Source organism: Coregonus lavaretus (genome assembly GCF_964263955.1).
Source record: "Coregonus lavaretus genome assembly, chromosome: 11".
NCBI classification, from domain to species: domain Eukaryota; kingdom Metazoa; phylum Chordata; class Actinopteri; order Salmoniformes; family Salmonidae; genus Coregonus; species Coregonus lavaretus.
In genome coordinates this window covers 7,541,655-7,553,658 of record NC_139998.1, presented here as the reverse complement: position 1 = coordinate 7,553,658, position 12,004 = coordinate 7,541,655, and the positions used below count along the sequence as shown (strand labels likewise).

The 12,004-nt window shown below is 42.4% G+C and overlaps 1 protein-coding gene across 1 annotated transcript; it reads left to right on the top strand.

The window, feature by feature from the left end:
• The first annotated feature begins 1,180 nt into the window (after nt 1-1,180).
• LOC311137663 (YY1-associated factor 2) lies at nt 1,181-10,884 on the top strand. Its single transcript, XM_084172183.1, has 4 exons — nt 1,181-1,346; nt 1,651-1,776; nt 7,141-7,293; nt 9,233-10,884. The coding sequence occupies exons 1-4, from the start codon at nt 1,321-1,323 to the stop codon at nt 9,474-9,476; spliced, it is 549 nt and encodes a 182-aa protein (XP_084028309.1). The 5' UTR covers nt 1,181-1,320; the 3' UTR covers nt 9,477-10,884.
• The last annotated feature ends 1,120 nt before the right edge of the window (nt 10,885-12,004 follow it).

Here is a 12,004-nt window from a genome sequence, read left to right as displayed (position 1 = left end):
CCAAGTAAAGAACAGCATGTGCTTTTTAAAGTAAGGCCACATCAGCAACACTGTCATGTCATAAGAGCGTCTGCTAAAGGATGTAAATGTCACACACAGTCTCTCTTGCACTCTCACTCACTCACTCAAACACACATTTCTTGTTTATTTAGTCTCTTGCTATTTATGGTATCCAACCCTATCCCAGTAAATAGTTTTGCTGTTTTGTAGAAATTAGCAGAATAAACTCCATACATTCGGTTCATTGTATGTGTCAATACAATGTTGCCGTCACTTCCCAAACATCCAATGACAGAAGACTGTCCGTTGTCAAACTAATTAATTATTGTATTTAATTATTAAAAATTATGTAACAACATTCCAACCTTGTTTAACATGATCTAGTCCAAATATGGCATGATTCCAGTATTTGTATTGGTTTGCGTCGCTTTCAATGAGGGACCTTTATTTTGAAGGCGACCCGCAAACTCCACACGGAGGACGACGACCACCGGTGACCATAGCAACGGAGTAAACAAACATTTTCAACGTGTGAAAAGCATGCATAAAAAGCATTTACAGTCAACAGAAATGATTAGCCCAAAAATAGATTAGAAAACAATTATGTGTATTGTTATACGTTATTCTGTAAACCTATAATGTTAGCCAGCTAACTAGCTAGCTAGAGTGGCAAGCTAGCTGTTTTTATTTTTTTATTTATTTATTTATTTGGCAACCTGATGATTAAAAAAAAAGTATGAAACTTTTCAAAGTGTTTAAACATATACCGAAGTTGAATTATACATTCAAAATGCATATTTAGCAAAGTACATAACTCATTGCGCGGTCAAGATAACTGGGAACTCGGAAGAATACGATGTCAAATCATGACGTCAGTGATCTTCAGGTTGGAGCTCTAGAAAGAGGCCCGAGGTCCGGAGTTGGAATTCCGAGTTGGATGACCGTCGAAACGAATTTTTCCAGTCGGAGCAGTTTTTTTCCCCGAGTTTCCAGATGTCATGAACAAACTGAAGTCGGAAGTTTCTGATTTCCCATTTGTTTTGAACGCGGCACAAGCATGTTTAGTTGTGTGGAGCGTGGGTAATGCGAAAGCGCCTCAACCAATGAAAACGTGTGATGGGCGGGACCGGCCTGTTCCGGTGTGCGGCGGCGAGGGGTACTTTGAGTGCCTTGAGAGAGTGATTGGATAGGCGGTACCATGTGATCATTGTTGTTAGACTGGATTTTTTTTTTTTTTTTTAACGAGAGCAGAGAGCGGCTTTGGTCATTTCTCCGTCAAATTAATCAATATTGAGTTCAAACAAATAAAGGTTTCATACGATGGGAGACAAGAAGAGCCCCACAAGGTACAATTACATGTTTATCTAGAAAAATTACCACTTGTAAACCGAGCATGCGACCAATGGATGCGTAGCGGTTGTTACATTGTAGCTTCATGGCGGCTGACTGGCTCTTTTATGCCGGGGCTACCGTGTGTCAAATAGAAGAACTTTAACGTTACCTAGTAAATCTGACCATACGGCTCAGATAAGAGTCATTTGTATTGTTGTGTTTTTGTACAAATACACATCCATGAATGTTACCTAAAATGGCTATGCTGACACTGTCGCGCCCCTTCTGTCTGTCTGTGTCTGTTTGTTTTGTTTGAAGGCCGAAGCGGCAACCCAAGCCCTCTTCTGACGATGGATACTGGGACTGTAGCGTATGTACTTTCAGGAACACCGCCGAAGCTTTCAAGTGCATGATGTGCGATGTCAGAAAGGGAACGTCAACCCGGTAAGAAGGGTTTACACTAGTTACCACATCCACAAAGTCGAAATTGTCTATCATAACAATTCATGAAAATATACATTTGCTTTTTGGTCTTAATTTAAGGTTAGGCATAAGGTTAGCAGTGTGGTTGAGGTTAGGTTTAGGTATAAAATCACATTTTAATAAGATACATTCCTTCCAGTTCTCTGCTGCCAATGACTGGAACGAACTTCAAAAATCTCTGAAGCTGGAGACTCTTATCTCCCTCACTAACTTTAAGCATCAGTTGTCAGAGCAGCTTACCGATCACTGCACCTGTACACAGCCATTCTGAAATTAGCCCACCCAAGTACCTCATCCCCATATTGTTATTTATTTAGCTAATTTGCACCCCAGTATCTCTATTTGCACATCATCTTTTGCACATCTATCATTCCAGTGTTAATACGAAATTGTAACCATTTTGCACTATGGCCTATTTATTGCTTTACCTCCATAACTTACTACATTCGCACACACTGTGTATATATTTTCTGGTGTATTTTTGACTTTATGTTCTGTTTACCCCATATGTAACTGTGTTGTTGTTTTTATCGCACTGCTTTGCTTTATCTTGGCCAAGTCGCAGTTGTAAATGAGAACTTGTTCTCAATTGGCTTATCTGGTTAAATAAAGGTGAAATAAACTAAATAAAAAAGAAGTAGGTGGGGTAACTAGTGACGACCGGTAAGAAGTCCAGACAGTTGATGTCCAATCAAATACAATTTTATTGGCCACATGCGCCGAATACAACAGGTGTAGACATTACAGTGAAATGCTTACTTACAGCCCTTAACCAACTGCATTTATTTTTAAATAAAAAAGTAAAATAAAACAACAACAAAAAAGTGTTGAGGAAAAAAAGAGCAGAAGTAAAATAAAATAACAGTAGGGAGGCTATATATACAGGGGGGTACCGGTGCAGAGTCAATGTGCGGGGGCACCGGCTAGTTGAGGTAGTTTATGTAATATGTACATGTGGGTAGAGTTAAAGTGACTATGCATAAATAATTAACAGAGTAGCAGCAGTGTAAAAAGATGGGGTGGGGGGGCAGTGCAAATAGTCTGGGTAGCCATGATTAGCTGTTCAGGAGTCTTATGGCTTGGGGGTAGAAGCTGTTGAGAAGTCTTTTGGACCTAGACTTGGCACTCCGGTATCGCTTGCCGTGTGGTAGCAGAGAGAACAGTCAATGACTAGGGTGGCTGGAGTCTTTGACAATTTTGAGGGCCTTCCTCTGACACCGCCTGGTATAGAGGTCCTGGATGGCAGGAAGCTTGGCCCCAGTGATGTACTGGGCCGTACGCACTACCCTCTGTAGTGCCTTGTGGTCGGAGGCCGAGCAGTTGCCATACCAGGCGGTGATGCAACCGGTCAGGATGCTCTCGATGGTGCAGCTGTAGAATTTTTTGAGGATCTGAGGACCCATGCCAAATCTTATCAGTCTCCTGAGGGGGAATAGGCTTTGTCGTGCCCTCTTCACTACTGTCTTGGTGTGTTTGGACCATGATAGTTTGTTGGTGATGTGGACACCCAAGGAACTTGAAGCTCTCAACCTGTTCCACTACAGCCCCGTCGATGAGGATGGGGGCGTGCTCAGTCCTCTTTTTTTCCCTGTAGTCCACAATCATCTCCTTTGTCTTGGTCACGTTGAGGGAGAGGTTGTTATCCTGATCAGGCCTACCACTGTTGTGTCGTCGGCAAACTTAATGATGATGTTGGAATCGTGCCTGGCCATGCAGTCATGGGTGAACAGGGAGTACAGGAGGGGACTGAGAACACACCCCTGAGGGGCCCCCGTGTTGAGGATCAGTGTGGCCCGTCAGGAAGTCCAGGATCCAGTTACAGAGGGAGGTGTTTAGTCCCAGGATCCTTAGCTTAGTGATGAGCTTTGAGGGCACTATGGTGTTGAATGCTGAGCTGTAGTCAATGAATAGCATTCTCACGTAGGTGTTCCTCTTGTCCAGGTGGGAAAGGGCAGTGTGGAGTGCAATAGAGATTGCATCATCTGTGGATCTGTTGGGGTGGTATGCAAATTGGAGTGGGTCTAGGGTTTCTGGGATAATGGTGTTGATGTGAGCCATGACCAGCCTTTCAAAGCACTTCATGGCTACAGACGTCAGTGCTACGGGTCGGTAGTCATTTAGGCAGGTTATCTTAGTGTCCTTTGGCACAGGGACTATGGTGGTCTGCTTGAAACATGTTGGTATTACAGAATCAGTCAGGGACATGTTGAAAATGTCAGTGAAGACACTTGCCAGTTGGTCAGCACATGCTCGGAGTACACGTCCTGGTAATCCGTCTTGTGAATGTTGACCTGCTTAAAAGTCTTACTCACATTGGCTACGGAGAGCGTGATCACATAGTCATCTGGAACAGCTGGTGCTCTCATGCATGCTTCAGTGTTGCTTGCATAGAAGGGGTTTAGCTCGTCTGGAAGTCTTGTGTCACTGGGCTGCTCGCGGCTGTGCTTCCCTTTGTAGTCTGTAATAGTTTTCAAGCCCTGACACATCTGACGAGCGTCAGAGCTGGTGTAGTACGATTCAATCTTAGTCCTGTACTGACTCTTTGCCTGTTTGATGGTTCGTCGGAGGGCATAGCGGGATTTCTTATAAGCGTCCGGGTTAGAGTCCCGCTCTTTGAAAGCGGCAGCTCTACCCTTTAGCTCAGTGCGGATGTTGCCTGTAATCCATGGCTTCTGGTTGGGGTATGTACGTACGGTCACTGTGGGGACGATGTCATCGATGCACTTATTGATGAAGCCAGTGACTGATGTGGTGTACTCCTCAATGCTATCTGAAGAATCCCGGAACATTTTCAGTCTGTGCTAGCAAAACAGTCCTGTAGCTCAGCGTCTGTGTCATCTGACCACTTTTTTATTAACCGAGTCACTGGTGCTTCCTGCTTTAGTTTTTGCTTATAAGCAGGCATCAGGAGGATAGAGTTATGGTCAGATTTGCCAAATGGAGGGCGAGGGAGAGCTTTGTATGGAGTAAAGGTGGTCTAGAGTTTTTTTTCCTCTGGTTGCACATTTAACATGCTGGTAGAAATTAGGTAGAACAGACTTTTGGATGTAAACGTATTGTGCAGCTGACGCTACAACCGAGGACTCATAAATAATTGTAATTGTAGCCCAAATTCAAGTGGTTATTTTGAATGAGACATTTCTAATTTGGGGACATTATTTGCCAGATTCTATGTTCTGGCAGATTGTGTCAAATATGTTGTTTTTATCAATACAGGGATAAAACAACAAGTTTGAACCCTTCTAAATGACATTTCTCAGTAACATTTCTCAAGATGTCATGAGCCATGCACAGAACTTTTATATTTACATAAGTATTCAGACCCTTTGCTATGAGACTCAAAATTGAGCTCAGGTACATCCTGTTTCCATTGATCATCATTGAGATGTTTCTACAACTTGATTGGAGTCCACTTGTGGTAAATTCAATTGATTGGACATGATTAGTCCCCTGTAGCTCAGTTACATTTACATTTACATTTTAGTCATTTAGCAGACGCTCTTATCCAGAGCGACTTACAGTTAGTGAATACATTATTATTTTTTGTATTTGTATTTTTAATTTTTTATACTGCCCCCCCCCGTGGGAATCGAACCCACAACCCTGGCGTTGCAAACGCCATGCTCTATCAACTGAGCTACATCCCTGCCGGCCATTCCCTCCCCTACCCTGGACGACGCTGGGCCAATTGTGCGCCGCCCATGACTCTCCCAGTCGCGGCCGGCTGCGACAGAGCCTGGATTCGAACCAGGATCTCTAGTGGCACAGTTAGCACTGCGATGCAGTGCCTTAGACCACTGCGCCACTCAGGAGTACAGTTGGTAGAGCATGGCACGTGCAACGCCAGGGTTGTGGGTTTGTTTCCCACGGGGGGCCAGTATGAAAATTTATGCACTCACTAACTGTAAGTCGCTCTGGGTAAGAGCGTCTGCTAAATGAATAAAATGTAAAATTTGGAAAGGCACACAACTGTCTATATAAGGTCCCACAGTTGACAGTGCATGTCAGAGCAAAAACCAAGCGATGAGGTCGAAGGAATAGTCCGTAGAGCTCAGAGAAAGGATTGTGTCGAGGCACAGATCTGGGGAAGGGTACAAACAATTTCTGCAGCATTGAAGGACCCCAAGAACACAGTGGCCATCATTCTTAAATGGAAGAAGTTTGGAACCACCAAGACTATTCCTAGTGCTGGCTACCCGGCCAAACTGAGCAATCGGGGGAGAATGGCCTTGGTCAGGGAGGTAACCAAGAACCCAATGGTCACCCTGACAGAGTTAGAGTTCCTCTGTGCAGATAGGAGAACCTTCCAGAAGGACAACCATCTCTACAGCACTCCACCAATCAGGCCTTTATGGTAGAGTGGCCAGACGGAAGCCACTCCTCAGTAAAAGGCACATGACAGCCCACTTGGAGTTTGCTAAAAGGCACCTAAAGACTCTCAGACCATGAGAAATTAGATTTTCTGGTCTGATGAAACCAAGATCGAACTCTTTGGCCTGAATGCCAAGCATAACTTCTGGCGGAAATCTGGCACCATCCCTACGGTGAAGCATGGTGGTGGCAGCATCAAGCTGTGGGGATGTTTTTCACCTGCAGGGACTGGGAGACACAGCCAAGACAACGCAGGAGTGGCTTCGGGACAAGTCTCTGAATGTCCTTGAGTGGTCCAGCCAGAGCCCGGACTTGAACCTGATCGAACATCTCTGGAGAAACCTGAAAATAGCTGTGCAGCAACTTTCCCCATCCAACCTGACAGAGCTTGAGAGGATCTGCAGAGAAGAATGGGAGAAACTCCCCAAATACAGGTGTGCAAAGCTTGTAGCTTCATACCCAACAAGACTCGAGGCTGTAATCGCTGCCAAAGGTGCTTCAAATAAGTACTGAGTAAAGGGTTTGAATACTTATGCAAATGTGATATTTCAAATCAAATGACATTTTATTTGCCATATGCGCCAAATACAACAGGTGTAGACCTTACAGTGAAATGCTTACAAGCCCTTAACCAACAATGCAGTTTTAAGAAAAATTAAACATAAGTGTTAAGTAAAAAATAAAAATGGCAAATAATTAAAGAGCAGCAATCAAATAATGTGAATGTTGACCTGCTTACATTTTTTTATTTTCAATTAGCAACAATTTCTAAAATCCTGTTTTTGCTTTGTCATTATGGGGTATTGTGTGCAGATTGATAAAAAAAACTTTCGCTTTAACCTAACAACAACATTTTGAAAAAGTAAACGGGTCTGAATACTTTATGAAGGCACTGTATGTACCTGCTGCTCATGGCTTAATATCCAATATTAATAATCACTTCTCTGTTTTTAGGAAGCCTCGCCCTGTCTCCCAAATGGTTGCCCAGCAAGTCACTCCGCAGTTTGCTTCACCCACACAACCTAAAAAAGAGAAGAAGGAGAAATCCGAGAAAGAGAAGAGTGAAAAGGAACCAACACTGAAAAAGAACAGCCACAAGAAGATGAGGTAAGGAGGAAACTGTTTGAACAACATATTCACAAAGATACTATGAATGTTGGAGAATATTTTAATAATCTCATTTAATTGCGATGATTTACATGATTACTACATTCTATCAAAGTCATTCACAGGTTCCAAGTGACCCCTCCTATTGTTAGTACCCTAACTAGCCATACTATTGACTCTCCTCTTGTGCTATTAATGACAATATACAGTGGGTATCATAAGTATTCACCCCCCCCTTAGATGTTTTCACATTTTGTTGCGTTATAGTGGGATTGAAATAGATTTAATTGTTTTTTTTCTTCTTCATCGATCTACACAAGATACTCCATAATGTTGAAGTAAAAATAACATTCTCAAAATGTGTACTAATTAATATCTTTTAAATAAAATAAATATAGTCTTTGCGTAAGTATTCAGCCCCTTTGTTTAGGCAAGCCTAAATTAGTTCAGGAGTAAAATGTGGCTTAACAAATTACATAATAAGTTACATGGAACCACTCTGTGTGAAATAAATTATTTTTGAATGATTACCCTTTCCTCTTTCCCTGATACATACAGTACCAGTCAAAAGTTTGGATACACCTACTCATTCCAGGGTTTTACTTTATTTTTTACTATTTTCTACATTGTAGAATAATAGTGAAGACATCAAAACTATGAAATAACACATATGGAATCATGTAGTAACCAAAAAAGTGTTTCTTTTGAGATTCTTCAAATAGCCACCCTTTGCCTTGATGACAGCTTTGCACACTCTTGGCATTCTCTCAACCAGCTTCATGAGGAATGCTTTTCCAACAGTCTTGAAGGAGTTCCCACATATGCTGAGCACTTGTTGGCTGCTTTTCCTTCACTCTGCGGTCATCCAGAGTCACATGTATTTATTTTCCAAGCTATGGCACACTATTTTACATACAGCAGGTTTTTAAAGGACCAAAGAGTTTGGTCTACTTTGTGTATTCATTTTTGGCATGTAAAAAATATTGCAAGACTGGTATCGTCCCGGGCCTAGATGTAGAATCACGTGAAAAATGTCGGCAGTCAGACGTCTACAGCGGGTGTTCCCTAAAACACAGGGCGCTGAACGATCGGCAGGGGAACGCTAGATTCACATTCGGTGTGAGCCCTTACCCAAGAAAACGTACCGCTCTAATCGCTGCCAAAGCTGTTTCTAACAGGGTGGTGAATACTTATCTTATCAAGGTTCACTGAATATACAAAACATTAAGAACACCTGCTCTTTCCATGACACTGACCAGGTGAAGGCGCTGATCCCTTTTTGATGTCACTTGTTAAATCCACTTCAATCAGTGTAGATGAAGGGGAGGAGACCGGTTAAAAAAGGATTTTTAAGCCTTGAGACAGTTGAGACATGGATTGTGTATGTGTGAAAGTCAGAGGATGAATGGGCAAGACAAAAGATCTAAGTGCCTTTGAACGGGGTATGGTAGTAGGTGCCAGGCGCACCGGTTTGTGTCAAGAACTGCAATGCTGCTGGATTTTTCATGCTCAACAGTTTCCCGTGTGTATCAAGAATGGTCCGCTACCCAAAGGACATCCAGCCAACTTGACAGAACTGTGGGAAGCATTGGAGTCAACATGGGCCAGCATCCCTGTAGAATGCTTTCGACACCTTGTAGATTCCATTCCCTGACGAATTGAGGCTGTTCTATGGGGCAAAAGGGGGGGAGGGTGCAACTCAATATTAGGAAGGTGTCCTTAATGTTTTGTACACTCAGTGTATATAAGTTTTAAGTTTTATTTGTCATAAATCATTTTCATTTTTCTAATCATTTTGATGAGTATTTTGTGTGGATCGTTGACCAAAAAATTACAATTTAAATACATTTTAATCACACTTTGTAAGACAGGAAAATGTGAAGAAATCCAAGGGGGGTGAACACTTATGATACCATACTTCTCTCTGTCCCCCTCCCAGGCCCAGGTTAAAAAACGTGGACCGGAGCAGTGCCCAGCACCTCGAGGTAACGGTGGGTGACCTGACGGTCATAATCACAGACTTTAAGGAGAAAACCAAGCCCGCCTCCACTCCTTCCAGTGTCGCCTCGGCAGACCAGCACAGTCCGAGCGGCAACAGCAGTTCTGACAACACAGAAAGGGGGGTGTCCCGGTCATCCTCGCCGCGGGGGGAGGTGTCCTCGGTTAACGGCGAGAGTCACTAGTCTCCCTCCCTCCCCCATTTCCTCCCTCCTCACCTAACATAATCTTGTGGAACCAGACAAGTGTGTCTCTGAATATTGCATACAAATCTGGCATGCAAGATTACGCCTAACGCTACACCCCTATGTCCCCCCCCCCATATCCGTCACCCCTCACTCCAACCCAACATTTCAACATGCACACATTGTTAAAAAAAACACTTTTGCCAATAATACCATCACTACCAGTTCGAAATTAGGTTGGATACTACACTGCAGTCCCATGATGATAAGCATTATGAGGCTGGTGCTGGGAGGAGGCTGTGTATCATCAATGTATTGGTTTCAGACAATATCTAGGTCGTGTTCAGTAGGCAGCAAACAGAAGAAAATTGACTGAAACTGGGAGGTTATACCTGGACTCCAATAAATAAGAAACACTGATATTTGTTTGCTGTCGCACAACGTTTTAAAACATTTTGTTATGGTGTGCCCTAATGAAAACAACCATGGCCTGAGTGAACTGAACTGAAGCTGGGTCTTGACTGTTGAATGAACCCTGCATGCATAGCTAGCGGAGTGATGCCATGTGATGTGATTGTATTTCCTTACAACACCTCAGTGTTATAGTGTCATCACTCATCACACACTTAGTGGTTGGTTGGTTTCTGTCTCTTACCAATGTGGACTATTGCAGATTAAAAGAGTGCTTTAGCTACAGAGGAATACGAATATGCATTATGAGTAGGGTTTCAAAATTCTGGTAATTTACCCAAAATCCACAGGTTTTCCAGAAATCCCCTGGAAGATTCCCGGATTCAGGAGAGGATAAGTAGGAAATTCAGGATTCCGCCAATTGAGATTCCCGGAAAACCTGGGAATTTTGGGGAAGTTAGCAGAATTTTGCAACAACCCTAATTATGAGAGAATAAATGTGAAGCAAGTGGTCCATCTCTTGATTGTAGATTGACAAAGATTAATTTTGTTAGCAGCAGATTGCACCTGCTGGCATATGGTGTGCATTAATTCATGAGTAGATATTGGACCAGTTTCCCAGATACAGAGTAGTCCTGGACTAAAAATCACTGAATGGAAAATCTCCGTTGAACATTCTTCTTAGTCCAAGACTAGGTTTAATCTGTGTCTGGAAACAGGCCCATTGTTTAACAAAGCATTATTTTCAGTTTGGCTAACATTTTACTGCACATGTTACTGAATCATATCACTGTTTTATGTTATAGCCAGCCTTGTTGTCATATGTATGTCAATGAGAATCTCAATTATTGTGTTACTGTTTGTTTGAGTCAAAATTGAGAATATTGTTAAGTATGCTTCTCTTCCACAAGTTTGTAGAGTCAAGCATGCTGTCATCAACAGTGGTTTATATTGTAAAATATGAAATAAAACTGAACTGATAGGTTCATCAGTCAGACTTGAGTTTCCTCCATTTGTGCTTAGTGGATGGCAGATGGGGCCTAACCATAGACTTCTATGGCTGCGTTTAAACAGGCAGCCCAATTTCTGATTTTTTTTCACTAATTGCTCTTTTGACCAATCAGATCAGCTCTGAAAAAGGTCTGATGGAAAAAAGACAAATTAGTGGGAAAAAAATCAGAATTGGGCTCCCAGTTTAAACGCAGCCTAAGCTCTTCACACAGGAGACTGCATTTGGGATATTCATGGATAGGTTATAAAAATTAGGGCTATCTACAATTAGTGTATCTGCTAGAGTCTGGATAACTTGACATGCTTTGGAATTCTGTTAGAAATATGTCTTTATTTTAGTTCATGTATGTCAGAAACGTGTACACTGGTATACATGAGGTGGTATTGTATTGCAGATGTTTGTAAGGCTAATCTTTCCTAATCTCTTTCCGTCATAGCTAATTACTAAGGTGTTTAGGTAGCTAGTTTCAAGCTATTTTATCATAGTTAAACTTGTCCTGCAAGCCAGTGGGTGCGTTCCAGATACACATACAGTCGTGGTCAAAAGTTTTGAGAATGACACAAGTATTGGTCTTCACAAAGTTTGCTGCTTGAGATATTTTTGTCAGATTTTACTATGGTATACTGAAGTATAATTACAAGCATTCCATAAGTGTCAAAGGCTTTTATTGACAATTACATTAAGTTTATGGATAGAGTCAATATTTGCAGTGTTGACCCTTCTTTTTCAAGACCTCTGCAATCCGCCCTGGCATGCTGTCAATTAACTTCTGGGCCACATCCTGACTGATGGCAGCCCATTCTTGCATAATCAATGCTTGGAGTTTGTCAGAATTTGCTGGTTTTTGTTTGTCCACCCGCCTCTTCAGGATCGACCACAAGTTCTCAATGGGATTAAGGTCTGGGGAGTTTCCTGGCCATGGACCCAAAATGTCAATGTTTTGTTCCCCGAGCCACTTAGTTATCACTTTTGCCTTATGGCAAGGTGCTCCATTATGCTGGAAAAGGCATTGGTCGCCACCAAACTGTTCATGGATGTTTGGGAGAAGTTGCTCTCGAGTGTGTGTGTTGGTACCGTTCTTTATTCATGGCTGTGTTCTTAGGCA

Coding starts and splice junctions, on each gene's coding strand:
- LOC311137663 (XM_084172183.1), top strand. CDS start 1,321: ATGGGAGACAAGAAGAGCCCCACAAG. Junction 1,777..7,140: donor AGAAAGGGAACGTCAACCCG/GTAAGAAGGGTT, acceptor CTCTGTTTTTAG/GAAGCCTCGCCCTGTCTCCC. Junction 7,294..9,232: donor AACAGCCACAAGAAGATGAG/GTAAGGAGGAAA, acceptor TCCCCCTCCCAG/GCCCAGGTTAAAAAACGTGG.